General features: G+C 42.8%; 1 protein-coding gene and 1 long non-coding RNA gene across 2 annotated transcripts; one reads left to right on the plus strand and one right to left on the minus strand.

The window, feature by feature from the left end:
- Positions 1-6,601: 6,601 nt before the first annotated feature.
- On the minus strand, positions 6,602-13,271 carry LOC110216043 (uncharacterized). Its single transcript, XR_002326670.2, has 4 exons — positions 13,074-13,271; positions 12,437-12,561; positions 9,791-9,899; positions 6,602-7,789 (listed from the first exon to the last, which is right to left on the minus strand). It is a non-coding gene; the product is annotated as an uncharacterized LOC110216043 (long non-coding RNA).
- A 1,228-nt stretch (positions 13,272-14,499) lies between these two features.
- HAND2 (heart and neural crest derivatives expressed 2) lies at positions 14,500-17,968 on the plus strand. The gene is given in 3 exon segments (XM_020997884.2): positions 14,500-14,907; positions 14,909-15,187; positions 17,002-17,968. Coding segments are annotated over 3 exon segments (654 nt in total). The 5' UTR covers positions 14,500-14,631; the 3' UTR covers positions 17,101-17,968.
- The last annotated feature ends 1,030 nt before the right edge of the window (positions 17,969-18,998 follow it).

Below are 18,998 nucleotides of genomic sequence, written 5' to 3' on the forward strand. Positions count from 1 at the left end.
AGCTAAGCATGGCAATTGATGGACACAATATATGACTCTTGTTTTCAAAGAGAACTATGTACCTGATTCAGTTCTTCCAAGAAAAATTATTTGAATGAAAACAAAATAACCTTTACTTTAAAATCAGGATCCACTTCCTGACAGAGAGATAATAGACTTAAGATGCAGGATGAAACTCACATTTCTGGACACAGTCAATGTGGGGGTTTGTTTGGTTTGACAAATGTGTTGGAGAGAAAGTAAATGCTTACTAGTTGAAGAAAAATAAAATGAAAGTTACATTAGAAGTAGAATATATATGTAGCACACAATGGAAAAGAATCATTAAGCATTTGTGAAATGAGTAGTATATGCCAGGCATTGTACTGTACTGAGCATTAGGGATGCAAAGAAAAAGCAAAAGCAAAAACAATGGAGTTGAAAAGGAGTTATTAGAGATACTTGGAGGCAATTTTCTGCTTTGCCTAATCTGTCTTAATAACAGTGGCTGAGCTTCTTGCTGAAAGAACTTTTCTCATTGATATTATTTGATTATTCAAATTTAATCTCATTTTGGAGAGGCACGATAATTTTTGACATACCTTGGTCCATTCTGTAAATGGCATTATTAAGGAAATTTGTTTAACAAAACATATATTATTCTTCTAAAAATGTAATGTCAAGATCTCATACTTGGATTTTTTCCCCTGTTTTTCCTCTTTCAAGACTACAGCTATATTTGAATTAGCCCTTTTCCCCCTCTGATTATACTCTCTATGTGTAATAAACCTAATAGAAATAACTAGACTATAGGAAAGAAAATGAAGTCCTTTATCAGATCAGATGATTGTAACCAACCTCCTGCATTTCCATGTCTAGACATTGATGGACCAAATTTCCTCTTTTCCCTCTTCTCCATATACCTCCATCCCACCCTGTTTTCTTTTTTCCATCCCTTTTTAAGCCATCACTTGGTAGCCATACCTCAAGAAATATTGATTTTGTTTCTCTTAATTCACTTTTTAAAACAAAATAAAAAACAGGGTTACAAAGAAATAGCCTACTCCCATAGCAAGACTCCATTTTCTGCCATGATCAATGTCCTGACAGTCTTAGCAGAAGACAGGGAGGCCTGTATGGTGCACTGTGTGTTTGTCACCCAGCACAAACTGGGAAACCTATTACCTACAAAGGTATTAGGAAAGTGCTCCCAGCTGAAAGCATTTATCCAATTCCAATTGTTGTTGGAAAGGCTAAAACACTAAGGGCAGTATTGTTCCAGTAGCTACTGTTTAAAACAATGCAAGGCCTGTTTAAAGTGAAAAATTGTGGCATGAAAACCAGAAGTTGATTTTTAAAATAATAATAATTGTACATTGAAAAAAGCATTCCTAAAAGGAGCATTTACATGCTCGGCATATGTTTTTCATTGTAACAGCATTAATCTATATAAATGAATATGTAAAATATAATGGTTGCTCTGCCTATTTTGATGTTTTAGAATGGCACTCTATCTTCGTTTGGAAACGGCATAATGAAGAATAATGAAGAAAAAGCATGTAGCTGTCAGTAGAAAGTGGTTGTGGTTTATGGCATTACTAAACACAGTGTTGTATTGAAAGTTTTCTGTTAAAAAGTAATTGAAAACTGCCCCCCTCCCTTTTTTCAGGGTAAACATATCTGTATTCTTGTAGAGCAGCTTCAGAGAAATGGCATACACATCTTCAACTATATTCATGCGTGTTTGTGTGTGCACACGTGCACACGTGTGTTTTCCTAGTGTGTACAAGCATAAAGATATTTTAAAGACTCCAATACATCATTTCCAGTTTTTCACTTAACAAAACATTAACATCAAAATCTTCATAATTATCTAAGATCCCTCATTTGAAAGTAGTGCAGCAGTGTTAATGGTTGAGAATTTCAGAGCGTAATATTAAACAGATTAACTCAATGAAAATCACACTCAAAAAAATTTTTTATGACAGAACAATTCTTGGGTAAAGGGGAAGTTCTTATGGAAAAAAATCACCCCTTACAGCTATTGTTTCCCCTTTTTCTAAGTACTAGTGCCACCAACCTATAAGTAAATGGTATAGAAAATATAAAGGACCAGCAAGGCTTATCTCTATATTCTATAGGTAATAGTTTGTAATTTTATCACTTTGAAATTTTGAGACACTATTGTTTATGAAGTGTGCATCAAGTTCAAATTGTTTAAACAGCAACCCAAATAACACTGGAAGGGAATCCAAAATTACTGATAATAATTAACCAGAATTTCTAAAATGTTTTCTGGGGATATTGACTAAAGTGAATAGGAATTCTCTTCATTAATTCCATTTTTTCTCCTATGGTTTTATTGTGTTTCTATCTATACTTTTCCCATTTTTAGGTTAAATGACAAAAAAAAAGTTTGCAAGAAATACTCTAAAGATTCCTATTAAAAAAAAATACTTACCATCTAAATAAGTTGGCCTGATAGAAAGTGGTCATGAAATAATCATCCCTCCAGCAATGACCATCTCCATATATCCATGTACCCCATGTAAAAAATTCATAGCTCATACATGATAAACCGCAGAATACCTACCTACATGAGACTCAGAAGTGACAAGAGCACTTACAAAGAAACTAAATATAACGTCTATACAGGTCCTAATCAATGTTACATCCACTTGGACATAAAGTGTGTTTGTTGATAGTTATCTCTATAACTTCAGCTGGAGTGGGAGGGGTTAAATCATTTTGTTTTCCTCTTATGGAGAGAGAATCCATAAAAAGAGATTTATTACCATATTTTCTTCTTGAAATGTAGTATTTGCTTTGGACTTTAAAAGTGGTCCTCAGCATAGAACAGAGTAAATATTACAGCTTTGTTAAATAGCAGCCAAGGTTTAATTGTCTGTGAAATATAAGGCTTAGGACATGATTTGAGTTAACTACTGTTTTGCTGATACAAACTATCGGCTGCTTGCACAGTGACCAAACATATCCCAGGTCTGATTTATACAGAAGGGCTATTAGGCAGGAATTAAAGTGGGCCAGGGGCAGCCACATGCGTGCAGGAACCCATCCAAAGAGCTGGGAGCTTTACTCTTCCTGCAGCAGATTTAAAGTGGCTTTGGACAAAAAGTCAAACAAGAATAAGCAGCTGTGGAAAATATAACAAATCATACTAACAGTTTGGGGAGGGGGGCAAAATCCCGTAAAGGTTGGACTTGGGGGGAGGGATGAGGAAAGGAAGAAAGAACCCCCTGTAAGGACACAACATAGATTTCTGTGCTGCAGTGACAAAATTAAAACAAAAAAGATTTTTTTTAAGATAAGAATTTGTTATATTAGAATGGCTACAGATAAATGGAAAGAAAAGTTGGTGGGTTGCTTTGGGGGGTTTTGTTCTGGTTTTTGATGTTTGTTTTTTAACACTAATCTACTGTACGGATTTCGGAGAATAGCGGAGGACGGGTGTCCTAGCACAAGCACCCCCATTAGCTCGCAGCGAGATCACCCTCCTCATGCATTCACCCGAACTCTAAAGGGGTGGGCACCAGAGCTGCCAGTCCGCTCTGGGGCAACCGAAGCTCTCCCGGTTGCTACTGGGCCCTCGACCGATTTGCCCCAGTGGCACCAGAACCCACAAACCAACCAGTAATTTACAAAGCAAACAAGGCTGAAATATTGGATTGGTCTCAATCGTGACAAGATCTACGCTTTTTTGCCGCCAATTTGTTTGTGTAGCTATATTTAAAGGCACTTGATTGAGGAAATGTTGAAAATAGCGGTGAGGGTTTCCCTAATGAGACCTCTAGAGGAAAGCACTGGCATTCGAGGGGGCGCAGTTAGAGCCAAGGAGGCGGAGGGAGAAATGGTTAACCCCTGCCTAACCGCCGCCCGGTTTAAAACAAAAAAACAAAAAACTTGAAAGCGGGTGAGGAAAAAGGGGTTTTGTTTTTTGCCCGCTTGCCTGTTAGGAGAAGGAAGAGACCTCCTCGGTGGCAAAAATGAGTTTTATCAGGACTCAAAGGGGACCCAAAACCTAAAGGACATGGAATTGGCAGGGAAGCGGCTGGTCTAAATCCGGGCGACAGAGTGTAGCCTGAGTGTAGGCTGAATCCTTCCCTCTCTGGCAAGCTCTGGCAGCTGTGGTTGCTCCGAGGGCCAGCTCAGTTTTTCCCTCTTCTATGTAGAATTAACTGGTGAAGCCAGGGCTTGGGACTGATGGATCGTTGCACCATTAAAATTTTTCCGAGCTGGTGGGGGCTGGGAGTGGAGGTAGGGTGGAAATGGACAAAAATGTACTGCAATCGGATCGGGAGGGACTAAAGAGGCTGAGATGATTTGTGCACTTTAATCAGATGCTCTGTTATCAGACCTACCATCCAAACGGTTGCAAATATAATCTGGAGACTGAATCTCTCTATACTCGTCATTGTCCTTTCCACCTCCTTGGCCCAGCAGATATAGATAGATCATTGATCCTAGTCTTGTATGCACAGATGGCTAGGGTAAAATAAGGGGTTAGGACAGGAGATGTGACTTGATGTGAGGGGGTACCCAACACCCTGTTTGATTCCTCTGGAAAGAGCCCTGGGAGTACTTTGTTGGTGAGAGTTGAAAGCTTTTTTTTTTCATAAGACTCGAGCAATCCTAAATCTCAAACCTTCTCTCTGTCGTTTCCCTTCCCCATGTGGCTCTTGCTTTGCTCTTTTTTCTTTCTCTGTCTCTCTATTATCTCCCTGCTCAATCAGTTTGTCTCTGTCTCTATTTCTTTCTGCCTCTGTCTGTGTGTCTGTCTGTCTTCTCTGCCTCTTTCCTACTTACCCCCTACTGAAGTGTTTTATCATTAATTTTACCATTCCTCTACGTTCCTCCAACAGCCTGAGAGAAGAAATCATCTTGGAGAAGGATCCCTACCAGTTCGTTCAATATTCCTCTTCTGAAGATGGGGAAGGAAAGAATTGAGGAGGGGAGAGGTTAAAGGTGGGGAATCTGGTTCATTCTACTCCATAAAATTGAGAAAGGGACAGGTCTGAAGACAGCTGGACTGAGTGGTCCCAAACAGAAATGGAAATAAAACCTACTCGGGTCCAACACCCATCTTTTCAGTGGGGTTCAACAAGGAGTGGGTGGTTTTATGCATAGGCCCAAGTGAGTAGTATTTATAAACAGAGGGCTCAAATATTCTAACAAGTCAGCTCAGGAAGCTGAGAAAATTTTGGCCAAACTTTTGAAATGTAGGTTAAACTGCATTTATGAGTCAGCTAAACCCATAGGGCTACTTAACATGCCTGTAGACCAGAGTTCTGAAGAGGTTGCATTCAGTGGTCAAATTCTTCAAGGCTTTCCCTCCTTGTTTTGGGGGATTTATCCAGTTGTCTCTCAAGTCACCTAACTTCCCAGTCCCATCTGAAGCAAGAGCTTCCCAGAAGTCTGTATAAGGACCACCAACTATCTAAGAAAAGGGTGGGAAAAGGATAGGAGACTGAGGTTTTAGACCTATCCAAAAGAACGAATCACTATTATGAGTCGAGGAAAGCAGAGTCAACTTATATTTGGAGGTTTTGAGCCGTTTTCAGCTACACCAAATACTGGTCACAAGGATGCTAGGGTAATACTAGTGGTAATGCATTCATGCTTCTTTTCTCAGAGTGTACTGGATAATTTGAAATACAGTATTTCTAGAGTTAGGAATTGGATGGAAAGAAAAGTGGGGACGCTTAGGAAAAGTGATGGCCCCAGACGAAATCAAGCTTAAGATCTCCAGGATAATTGTAATAGGAGAAATTTCAAGCAGAACAAAAAAACATAAATGAGACCGAGTTTGTGTACTCCTCCAAAGAACTGTGTATTTTTATGTAACTAATTCTTTCGTTAGGAGGTTGGAGGGTGAAGGCTTTGGAACACAAGAACAGCTGGGTCACTTTTTTCTTTCCTCGGGGTCTTGGCACGTGTTAACTTGTGCGGGCTTAAACACGCATTAAAGAGAAAATCGTCTTTTTTTTTCTGGAAAATGGAACAAAGCAACGCCTTTCCAATCACATTTCAGAAACATAATCTGAAACAACAAATTACCCTCCTCGCGCATTTCCAGCCAGCATTCTGCCTTCTCTGTTTATATTATGACTTTTCTGTTTGCAATTATTTTTATTTTAATTTTATGTCACTTTAACATAAACCAGAGCATTTTCTTTTAATGTTTTGTACACAACATGCTCTTTTTGATAAGATGTTCTTTCCTATTCTCTTTGAGTTTTCCTTTCCGTGTTTGGAGTTCTGTATCAGGCGTTTCTAATATTTCTCCCTTTTTTTAAGGACTTGTCCCTGTCTTGCTTTATTTGTTTGTGTGAAATTTAGTTTGAAAGGAGATCAGAGAGAGCAGGAGGGGTTTGTAATAAGAGAATGACCAAATGACCCAAAGGCTGATTATATGTCATTAACTGGAGACTTGGTGTATCCAAATTACCAAAAAGACCTCACTCAGCCAGATCCATTACCTTTGGATGCATGCGAAGATAGTGGGATATATACAACTACAGGATAAGGAGCCCGGTGCAATTGTCAACAAACCAGTCACAAGATTTTCTCTTAGAAAGCTGCCTTTAAAAATTGAACTCTGTGGTTCCGTGGGAAAAGTTTATTAGAATCTGACGCTGCAGAAACAGGTAGAGGGTTCTGCCCGCCCCTGCCCTCACACCAACCCGCTCTCCCCCGCATTAACATTTACATAACTAACATTTTTGTGTTGTGTCGTTGGAAGCAAAATTACAGGTAATTGTCTAAGCTCCAGAGAATATTTGGAAATCAAACCAGGCTGCTTTTGATCTGTGCACGCTGCTAAACCCAAACCTCGTAAAAAATCGAGGTTTTCCATTAATATTGACAATAAAAGTGTTTCTTTTTGTTAACTTGAAACCTAACAACCCTGTCTAAAGTCGTTTTTCTGTACAGGAAGTCCCCTATAACGTCCAAGAAAAAAAATGTTTGCAAGAAAACTGTCCGTAGAAGTCCCATCCACGTGGAGTTACAAAGAAGGCTGCAAAACACGATTCCCCAGGACTGCAGGCAATACTTGGGAGCTAGAAATGTTAAGTGCGACCCCGAGTTCGGGAGTTAGAAGCATGCTGGCTCTGTTATTCAGGTTCTTGCAAGGCTCTTCCTTTTAAGGTGTACTTCTCTTCTAAATGAATATTGCCAAGTAGTCTGCACCGAAATCTAATTGAAACCCGCTACTTTAGACAGATAAACGGTGTGTTTGCAAAATCACAACTACTTCCTCAATCAAACTTCGAGTAGTTTCCTCCTGACAAGAGGTAAATGTTGCCCTTGCTGGTATCGTGCTTCAAAGCAGTGTGGGCAAGCCCTTGAAGGGTCTAAGTAGCAAGAAGGTCAGTTTACTTCAGTTACATTTTCATTCGCTATGGAGAGTACCTACAGAGGTGTAGGGAAGATTAGATTGCTTACACCTTGTCAAAGTCAGTGTAGACCCATCCTCTCTGGTCGCCACGGGCCTTATTTTCCCTAGCACAAACGAAAGAACTTCTCTCTAAAAAAGTTCTCCCCCTAGCAAAACTTTGTGTTTAGAATTATCTGGTGGTCTAATTTTTAGCATTCATAGAAGGTTGATATCTTCAGAAGGAGAATTAACATTAAGATAATTCTTTGATGGGTTTTTTTTTCATTTTAAATAACGAATTCATTGCTTCTCATTTTGGCACATTCAGCTTGAGTTTCTATGACAGGCTGAGTTCCACAAATCCAAACGCTGCGGGAAAGCACAGTAGGAGCCAAGACAGAGCTCAGAGGTAATCTGGAGGAAAGGAATTTAAACTCAAAGTAATCGATGACTCCTATAATGAGTTTAAAGTTTTTAGAAACAGAAACGAATTGAAGGACCTACGTCTGCCCCTCCCCCCCCCGCCAGTCTATCACTGCCACTGCCACCCACCCAAGGAAAGCTTCATCTCTAGGGACAAGTCAGAACACTGGGGAAAGGAGGAAGGACGGGCCTTTCTACTATTACTCCAGTCTTACCCATCCCCACCCCCAAAGCACTCCCATTCTCCCACTCAGAATCAAGTTTAGACATTTGTGGGACTTAGGTACCTTACAAAAATTACTCCTCCCCATCAGCAGAAAACCTTGGTTTGAAAACTGCGCCCCCTATACGTAACTGTTGAACATAAGTTTTGAGTCTAGCGTAGGAGACTTGACTTAACACAAAGTAAAAATCCAGGTGTCAGTTGGCAGTGAAATTTTCTGTTATTAAAATTACATGCATTTTAAAAGTCATATAAAATGGCATTCGTCTTTATGCTCCTCTGCCTGCTGAGCCCTAGCCACTTACATAACTTACCTACCTCTAGTCTTTGTTCTAACATACACTCATCCCATTCTCCAAATATAGGAGGGAAAAAAGCTATCTTGTTTAAAATGGGACAAACCCATGCCAGCTACATAAATTACCCCCTCCCAATCTTGAAAAAGAGGCCTAATTCTTAGAGTGGTAGTAAAAAGATAACAAAATCAAACTAGTTTAGTTTTTACCGATGATCATTTCCAGAAAGAAAGAAAGAAAGAGAGTGAGAGAGGAGGAAGGAAGGAAGGAAGGAAGGAAGGAAGGAAGGAAGGAAGGAAGGAAGGAAGAGAAAGAAAGAAAGACGGGGAAAAAACATCTAGTGCAGAGATGATAACTAGCTTTTCTTCAGAGTAAAGTTTTCACTGTTTCAAATTTCCTAAAAGTCTTAGAACCATAATGTTGGCATTTAGTAGATATTAAATCAATTTTCACAAGAGAGAGAAGAGAAAAGAAAGAGGCAGAGAAGGACCTAGTTGGTAAGCAACCAGCTGAGTGGTTCCATGTCACCTGAGCAATGTTTCTGAAGCCCGAAGCCCAAATGTCCCATCTCTTTACAGAACAGTTTGTGTTCTTCACACAGTTCCCCACTTTCATGCTTAATCAGAGGAGTTTCTGAGAGCCCATCTTATCCTAAGACATTATGGAAGCTTAAAAGCAAGGTCAAAGTCATTTCTCATGTGACAGTTTGGAAAATGTGAAATTGGATTTGAAAAAGATGACAAAGGAAATTGAGATGTAATCCCGTAAACACAAAACATGAATTTATGGTCCTTCTGGCCTGATTCTTTTGATTCCTCTTTCTGGTCCAGTTTATTTTGAGTTATCCTGCACAAAACATAAGATAGAGACAGTGCTTTGCTTTGAATCATAAATACAAGAAAAGGAGCTCTATTTACACACACACATACACACACACAACAAGTTTCAGCTTTTCTTTAAAATATAAAGATTGTATCTAACTGATTTTTTTTAAGAAATAGTATCCTACAAAGACCAACTTCTTACGATGTTCAGCCTCTCCCAACACATTTTGAACTCTTCTATGTATGTAGGTGGATTGAAAAAGAAACAAGTAAAGTGGGCTCAAATAAAAGTTTGTGCCTATTTGTTGGGGAGGAGGAGAGGAACAACAATTACTTGGTCTACTAGATGAGCTGTAATGAAGACAATTATTCTATAATAATAAAAACCTATTGAAAGCTATAGCTGATTCTTGGGGATTCAGGTTCTAGTGCAGAGGCTGCAGGAAATGATGGGAAGTTAGATAGGGCATTTACTGTCTCTGTTAGCTGAGGGATTAGAGAGAAAGAGAAGATTCTTCAAGGTACCTTTAGACTGTACCTTCCCTAAGACTGAGACACTAAGCATTCTAGCTAAACCTTCTAGCTAAACTTCCCAGTCCAATACCAGTCAGCCTTAAGGAGCAATTCTCACTATTGTGCCATTTCTTGCCTGATTCAGATGCATCAAAGATGGCAGTCTTCCTCCATATTTCTGGTGACTGTGGTTTGGTGGGAGAAGGTGGATACTGGGACAATAACTGCTATGAAGTAATGCTTCACTGCAACAACAAAAAGAAAGAGGGAAGAGTTTTTTTTTAATTTCAGACAGAAGCACCCCTCCTCCTCTGTTTCTCTATCCTTGCTGCCCACCTCACCACCACCGTCTTCATGCCCTAACCATTAAGTGCTGGCATATCCACTTGGGGAGGTGAGTACCTAGGCCATCTGAACTGGAAACATAGGTAATAGAATTAGCTTCATCTTCACAGTGGGATCAACACCTTACAGAAAAATTTTGAAAAGGGAAGAGGGTGGGCAGACAGATTTTTATGATGAAGAAGAAGAAGAAGAAGAAGAAGAAGAAGAAGAAGAAGAAGAAGAAGAAGAAGAAGAAGAAGAAGAAGAAGAAGAAGGGAGAAGGCAAAGAAAAACCTTTTACTTCCTCTCTCAATCTAGGTCTTCACAGGAATTGCAGCAAAGATAATACTTCGAAGCCTAAATTTAATCAATTAATTTAGTTGAGTACACAAAAATCTTTGCTTGATTTTTTCCCCCCTATTTCATTCAACTTGATGGATTCATTGAGGCTGAAGAATCTAGGTCTAGGTTTCAAAAGTCTCTGAGACACTGGAATCCTAAGACCCTTTGGTACCACCTATAATTAAACTCTAATGATGCTGTCCTGGAGTATTGATGTTCAGATTAACATCTCCAGTATCTTTTATTACTTTTTCTCTGCCTCATGTTTTCCATTTCTTTCATCACTTGAGATCCTATCTGCGCAGTGGTAGTGGTTTACCACAGTTTTTTTTCTCAGTTAAAAATAAAGTCAGAAAAACTGTATAATGGAAAGCTCCCGAGGCTTTGCTCTTAAGAGTAAATTGTGTCCCTGTGGCCAAAGCGGCCTCTCTAACCCATTTCGGCCTCAGCAAAACAGGGTTTCTACCTCCTCTTCACCTCAAAAACTACATACAACCAGCCAGAAAGTTGCTCAGTATTCGACTTTTCCTCAATTCTCATCTGCTCCTGGCCCAATTCAAACAACATCTTGCTTCATCTACCTGCTTGTCTACCCTGGATGTGTTTTTATAAACACAGACATTTTAAGAAATATATCAGATGTCAATCCGTGGAAGGCCTAGTATTTATGCATTTGGTGTTTGCCTCTCCTGGGAACCAATACACAATACGGGCTGACTACACTACCAGCTTTGTTCCCTTGATGAGGCAACTGGAAACCAGAGAGACCTCTTTGGGTGCAAGCCTTTTAAAGAGTATTTACATCTTAAAGACCGAACTGCAGACCTGCCTAGGTTGTGACTGAGTTTGGTTTTGGATTTGGAGTATTACTTTTCTTTCCCTTTTTCTATTTTTTTGTGGGGGGGGTAGTGGGAAAGTGTGGGAGAATATGGGTTCCCAGGAAGAACCTGGTTTCACGTATACATAATCTCTCTACTTTTAGGCCCTATAATTTGGACTTCTAGGAAAGTCTGGCCCTCAGGGTAAGTGGGCGTTTATGCAAATACGCATTCAGCTTCTAGGCCTTCCCCGCGAGCGTGAGTTTATTCTCTTTGCTTAGAATCAAACCAGCCAAGTGAAACCCTAGATATCTTCCCTGGCATTATCCGATGCCCATGGAAAGTGATCTGGAGGTGGTGGCCCCTTCCTTTCGATGCTTAAGTGGAAGTCAAATCAGCTGGAAACACAGCGCCGTGCCGGAGTAGGTAGGGTGAACCTAAACCCCCGGACAGAGTCATCACGGCGCCCTAGCTTTCAGCTCGGCCAGCTTCGCCATGAGGGTTCCTCGTTTTGGTAGGAAAATAGGTCGCACCAACGATAATAGTGTTCTCTGAGATCTCTGCAGCTCTACAGTAATGACATTATAAGGTCATTGTGGATTGAATAAATTAATAAAATTCCTTATTCCAGTGGGTCATCATTACCGAGAAAAGCATTTGTCTACCCCAGCGCCAGTTCTTCCGTTATTTACCCACCAAGATATCCCAAGTCTGCCCTTCATGGATCTCCCAACGACATCGCCTTTCTCTCTGAGCCTTGGCAGAACTTGGGTTCAGAGTTTCTTTGTCTTGCTCCAGCCTCTCTCCCTGGCTCTCTCCCATTTATGGCTCGCACGCTCCTGTTGACACCCTTGTCCGAACAGAACTATATTGTACTGGATTCTAATATACACCAAATCCAAGTCTTCGCCTGTCTCGGAGCCAAGCCAACCCAGGACTGGTATTAGCTATTTTCACTGCTGTTATCCTGTTCCTTTTTAAAAGATGACCACGGAATCTTGGCTCAAGGTGCCCTCCAGCAAGCTACCCGTGAGTTCAGTGAATTAGAACTGGAGAGCCATTTTCCCGTTATGATTCGTCTGAGATCACCCAGCCTAAATATCCAAACATCTACTGGCTCTCCTCCGGCCTGGCTGTTAAACTGGGGTTTAATGATTCCCCTTCGATAACTAAACCTGGTTTCCACAGATGCCTGCTTTTATGAGTGAGACAGGAATGCAGAGATATATTTATATGTTTGTTCGTAAAAACTGGAAAATAAGCTCTGAACACGCTGTAAAAAATATTCAGTTACTCACCAAACAGGCTAGTTAAACTGGCAGAAAACCGATATCGTCCACACCACTGATTCCGGGAGAACGAGACGCCGGGTTTTTAACATTCCGCAAGCTGGAGGAAACCTATTTGGGGGTCTTGGTGTCCCCTGCAAGAAGAGTGACAATCGTTACATTAACCATAACCCTAATCAAAAACTAGGATGTCACAACCTTTTGACTCCGCAGTCAGTCTTTGACAGCGATGCTCACAAAATTACCCTTTCCTTTCAAGACTTTAGCTTAATTAATGGGAGATTGGTTAGGAAAGGAGCTACTCTGTTAGAAGCTACTCTGTCAGTAGCCTCCTCCCCAAGTAAAGCCCTCCCTTAACTGCAGCTCTAGGCTTCGAGACGAGAAAGACCGTTCCTAGCGGCATCGGTTGTATGCATATGCATGTATAATACACATGAAAGCATCAATAAAAGCATAAACTGAGCTTGGTCCTGGGGCCGGCACAAAACCGCTACTGTGCTACTCCAGTGACAGCAGGAAAAATGCATGGAGAGATCCCCTTTTATTTTTTTAATCCATTTTTTAAAAAGCCCTAAAAATCAGTACCTGTTCTGTGTTCTTAATCAGAAAGTAGTAATAATGACAATAAATGTAAATGATACTATACCTGGCTTGAGAAGATCCGGTTATTGAAGAAGATTTTTAAGTTTTGTTTTGGTTTTGTGTTTTTTTAAAATAGTAAAGCATCTGCTAAACTCTTGCATTAACCATTGGCTGATTAAAAAAAAAAGTTTAAAAAAATCCTCCTTCGTTTTAATTATCTTATGGATATGAAAGGGTAGCCAATCCTAAAAGAGGACTTCAGCAATTAGCAACGTGAACATCAAAAAGTTTTATTGCGAAGGGCCCAAGGCACCGCCCCTGCCTCGCCGCTATTGGTGTGGACAGCCTCTGACGACATATATTAACCCGAGCTGCCCTAAAGATGTAGCTGTACATGGAGTTCTTGCTGGGAAAATCGGCTTGTTCCCGGCACGGCCACCAGCCCAGGGAAGTCACCATCGAAACTCTCACTGCTGCCGCCACCGCCTCTGCTTCTGCGGATCGCTAGCTCGACCTACCAGCCAGACAATCCAGGCCCAGGCAGCCAGAATCAAGTGCCCGGCCTCCGGGAGGAGCGGTTGAGCCCCCGGCGCCTTCCGAGCCCGAGGACTCAAGAAAGGGGCCAAAGAAAATGGATGCACTGAGACTGCTCTGAAAGGCCACGGATCCAAACAGGCAGAAGAGGAACGGGGAACGAGTTTCTCGCGGGCAAAAGTCACACTCAGGGACAGACAGAAACAAATAAACCCCCTCACCCCCAAAGCATTAAAGAAAAAAAGATCCAAGAATCAAACTTGGGGTAGGGGGGGGGTCGGGTAGGGGGGAGGGAAGAGGGAAGAAGAGAGGGGGGAGGGGAGAATCGAATGGAGGTGATTTCACTGTGACTGGTAGATCCCCCTCCCGTGGCCTCTGAGACTCGGCCAGTGCAGCCAGGCTCCTCTCCCCAGAGTCTCTGTGCCTCCCTCAGGGCTGCGCTGCGGACCCTACAGGATCCAGATCAAGAAAGTGGTCCGGCGCTCAGTGGAGGGGGGAAAGGGGGAGAGGAACTGCCTTTCCTGCTTGCCCCATCTGAGTCAGGGGCAACCTGATAAATTCTTTCGTCCCCTGCTGCTGCTGCTGCTGCTGCTGTTTTACCGCCGCCTCGGTAACTATTTGAGATTTGGAAACCCAAGGCCCCAGAGACACTTTGGGAGGAGAACAAGGACTTTTGTATGAGCACGAAAGGACAACCTTTCCACACTGCAGCAGCCACAACCGCCTCGGTTAGACAGGAAGGAACAGGAGGAGGAGGCAGAGAAGACGAAGAAGGAGAAAGCCTGGCTGCGCATCAGTGACCACGCCGGGAATTTGGCCAGCTCTATGGCTAGCCTCAGGCTGGACCAGTGCTGCTGAAGCCCCTCGGCGGGCCTGCCGGGGCTGGGGGGAGGGGAGGGGGTGCTGCTGCCGCCACTACCGCTGCGAGGTAGGGGAGGCTGGGGGGTGGGGGGGTGGGACGGGGTGGAGGAGGAAGAGGAGAGAGGAGGCAGCAGCTCCTGGCCCCAACCCCCGGGTGCAACCAGTAGGCTCTAGGGCCTTGTGGTTGAGGACACCGTGGGACGCTAGGTTGGGGCCCAGAGTGCGAAATGAGTCTCGTGGGAGGCTTCCCCCACCACCCGGTGGTGCACCATGAGGGTTACCCCTTCGCCGCTGCTGCTGCTGCGGCTGCCGCGGCCGCCGCCAGCCGCTGTGGCCACGAGGAGAACCCCTACTTCCACGGCTGGCTCATCAGCCACCCGGAGATGTCTCCCCCTGATTACAGCATGGCACTATCCTATAGCCCCGAGTATGCTAACGGCGCGGCAGGGCTCGACCACTCCCATTATGGGGGAGTGCCACCTGGGAGCGGGCCTCCGGGCCTCGGGGGGGCCCCGTCCGGTGAAGCGCCGGGGTACCGCCAACCGCAAAGAGAGGCGCAGGACTCAGAGCATCAACAGCGCCTTCGCAGAGCTGCGGGAATGCATCCCCAACGTGCCCGCGGACACCAAGCTGTCCAAGATCAAGACCCTCCGCTTGGCTACCAGCTACATCGCCTACCTCATGGACCTGCTGGCAAAGGACGACCAGAACGGGGAGGCGGAGGCCTTTAAGGCAGAAATCAAGAAGACAGATGTGAAGGAGGAAAAGAGGAAGAAGGAGCTGGTCAGTAACTGTAGGAGTGGGGGAGGAGGAGGAGAGGGAGGAGAGATGGGGGAGGGGTGGCTACTTTACTGCCGGCAGAAGGCCTTATCAGGACTGAAAATAACGATATTCCCAATTCTTCTATTATTTTCACACGTTTCTCTGTGGAAGGAGGAAGAAGTCCTCCACCTTTACACGTCTCTGCAGTAGAGAAAGCTTCATTCCTGCTGACTCAACTCCTCAGGCCAGATTGCTAGTACCCGCAGAAATAGTCTTCATTAAACACCTATAAGCAATAATAGAGTTTTGGTATCAACGTGTTTTATTAGCTAAGGAGGGGACTCATAATATGAGAGGAATTTGGAGGCAGGCTACTAAGGTTTTGACTTGGAAGTTGCTTGTTGTTGTTTTTACCTTCAAGTATTCATTTAAAAATGCAATACAAAGCCCTTAAGTCCCTTCAGGATTTAATAATGGTTGCAAGGCCGAGTTAACTGCCTCACAAGAACACATTATAAAGCAGAGACATCTCTTTAGCTAACCCCCGCCTCCTACCCGCCAAAATAAATAAATAAATAAAGTCTACCCATTTTCACTAACTGCCACATTGCATCCCTTATTTTTGTCTCGGATTCGGCCATTCCTTCTGTTCCCCTAAATTGAATCCCTTAGAAATCCCCAGATCAACTTAATTTGCCACGCCAACCATGTGAGTAACGGGGTTTGGTTTTTTTTTTCAATGAAAATAATTCCATTCCCATGATTTGGGGGTCTTAAGAGCTTTGTTGTTGTATTAACCAAAAATTAGAGAGAGAAGGAGGGAAAGTCCAACACTGTGTTTGGTGAGGCCGAAGTCTAAAAGAATGTTTAAAGGCACCATAGCCTCACATCCCATGCTTGACCAGCAGGGAAATACTGGATTCATGTTCCCCAGTTGGGTATAATTCCTGGGCATGTGTGGTTTTATTTGAATCCAATTATAAATTTTAATTTGAGACACAACAATAAATATTGTTGTTCACATTATGGCTCTTGCTCAATAGTAAGAATTTTTTAAACCATTATCAGGATTCTCTCTTTTTCCTATGAACAAGTATGTCTTGATTGTTCAGAAGAGAATCTTTAGAATAATCCCACTGACCCGTTTTCTTCCCTGCAGGCCGAGAGTGCCTCAGCCTTTGCTAACTAGTAAGATCCCAAGAGCGTGGATAAATACTGCCCATTCGAGATTTCATGCAATCCACCGTATGTCTGAGTAGTATAGAGACTAACATTAATAGTTATTGGATGACAGAAAGACCCTTGGAATCGAGTTATCTGAGGGTCCTTGGGCCAACCAGAAAACCCAAGCCAGAAAAGAAGAGCCGGAGGCCAAGAATTAGGCAGTGTGTGGCTTTGAAGCCGGGAAGTCTTTGCCCAAATCTTCCCCTGCACCGAAAGTTTTCAGTTGCCATTAAAAACATCCCAAAACAGAGTCCCCCCCACCCTACCCCCCCCCAAGAGGCACTCCACCCCCACCCAAGGTACACATCTGGCATAAGGGAAAAGGCCCCCAGCTTTGCTATAAAATACTTTAAAACAGGCGGTGGTTTTATAAACTTTCCGATGCAGGAGGGTTAGCATTGCAGACAGGAGGAGGCCTAGCTCTGCCTGAGCCAGAGCCGCAGAGATCTTTGTAGTTTAGTTTGTCTCCTCTGGCCCTGGCTGAGCTTTTTGCTGTCTCCCTCCCCCATCCTGGCCCCTTCTTGCTATTTCCAATAAGGTGGGATGCAATAGGGCTATGGAAGGAAATCACATCTCATCTCTTCTTTCTCCCTTGCTTCCTCTCTGCCCAGAATGAAATCTTGAAAAGCACAGTGAGCAGCAACGATAAGAAAACCAAAGGCAGGACGGGCTGGCCACAGCATGTCTGGGCCCTGGAGCTCAAGCAGTGAAGAAAAAGAGAGGAAAAAAAAGAGAAAGAGGGGAGAAGAAGAAGGAAGGAAGAGTCCCTCGGCTGGACTTGAATAGACTCAAGGAAAACCTCTCCAGGAGGCTCTGCAGACATCTGCTCCGAGGACTTTTTGTATTTGGAATCAGCCAGTTTATTTATGTGCAATTTCCCTCCCCTCTCTCCTGTTCCCCCTTTTGAAGCATCCTATCCCCATCCCCTCCTTTTAAAAAATGGATATTTGAAGAAAAGCATTCCATATTTTAATATGAAGAGGAAACTCCAGCGTGGTAAGGGGTTCTAACGTCTCATAGGTTTGATTTGTGTTTGGGTTTTTGTTGTTGTTGTTGTTGTTGTTGTTTTGTTTCTGTTTTGTTATTTTTTTTAAGAGTGTGTGTCCGTGTGTGAATGTTCCTTTTCTGCCTGTACAGGACACTCAGTATTGCAACTCAAGCAACCCAGCTAAAAGACTCCTGACATCAGTGTGTATGTGAAGTGTATCTTTAATACTTGGCCTTTTGGATATAAATATTTCTGGGGATGACAAAGTTATATTTCAAAGCAGAAATGGGGCCACTAATGTTATTCCGTTGGTTCAGTATGCAGTGTTGCCATTTTATTAGTGGGCTTTCCTTATTTGAAGATATTCCCAACAGCTACTTGTGTTGTGCACTTCCGTCCTCTAAAAAGAATTAGTGGAGTTTAATTAATATTGAAGGTGTAAACGTTGTAAGTATTCAATAAACCACTGTGTGTTTTTTTACAAAAAAAAATCTTTTTATGTTTTATACCTCAAAGTGTTTTGAAAACAAAATTGTTATTCTTGTTTTCATACTATTTAAAAGATTGAGAAGTAAACTAAGTTATAAAGATTGCCTCTAACTTTATTTTAAAGAAGTCACTAATTAAAACCAATCCACATATATAATACCCACCCACCCACCTCTGGACCCTCTGGACTACAGCCAGAGGGGCTGGTGAGAGCAGTCTTAAGCTCTAAAGGCCATAGGGTTTTCCAGGTCAGCTCCGAGTAATCTTTTGGATGCACGGCTTTAAATGTCAGGCAAGAGAGTGATCAGGAATCCCTGGTTAGCTCAAAAGGTGGGAGTATCCATAGGTCTTCCAGGAAGATGAAATAGCCTTTTCTAGAGCTTTGCCATCGGATGATGGCTATGTGCATGTTCAGGATTTGACCTGCATGGCTCTCCCCTCTTATTACATTGACGAAATTTGTTTGGAGTGTTTTGTTTTCTTGGGGATAGGGTACATATTAAAAGTATGTTAGGGGACAGAGAGAGAGAGAGAGACAGAGACAGAGGGAGGCAGAAAGAGGGAGAGAGAGAGAGAGAGAGAGAGAGAGAGAGAGAGAGAGAGAGAGAGAGAGAGAGAGAGAGAGAGAGAGAGAGAGAGAGATAAGGAGACAAAAGGAGAAAAAGAAAGGAGACATGGGGGTAAAAAGCTGCCTGCAGTCTGTATCTCAGCCTCTCAAATCTGTTCGAGCTATTGTACCAGAGGTGGAAGGGGGTTTTAGAGTAATGTCCGTGATTAGGTAACAGTTAATTTTATGTCAAGTTAAAAATCCCGAACAAGACCAGGGATTTAAGTTGGGGGTAGGGGTGGACGCAGAATGTTAGATTTACAGTGAGCTACAGGGAAATCTATATGAACTTTTGGTGAATCTAAGAATTCTCCTGGGCTGCAGACGGTCAAAACGAAGGCAACATCTTCCCTCTCCACTCCCAGCTGCTCTCCCTCAGTCCCTAGCTTCGGTGGACTTCTCTCCTTTGCAGTGATTTTGTGTGCCTTCTCCGTCCCCCGCCCTCCACACACACACAGTCTTTGGTCAGAAGGGCTGGAAGAAAATTCATTTTGCCTCAAGCCGAGACCAAGGTTTGGCCTTGA

This window comes from Phascolarctos cinereus, unplaced genomic scaffold (genome assembly GCF_003287225.1).
Source record: "Phascolarctos cinereus isolate Bilbo 61053 unplaced genomic scaffold, phaCin_HiC Scaffold_9;HRSCAF=440, whole genome shotgun sequence".
Classification (NCBI taxonomy): Eukaryota; Metazoa; Chordata; class Mammalia; order Diprotodontia; family Phascolarctidae; genus Phascolarctos; species Phascolarctos cinereus.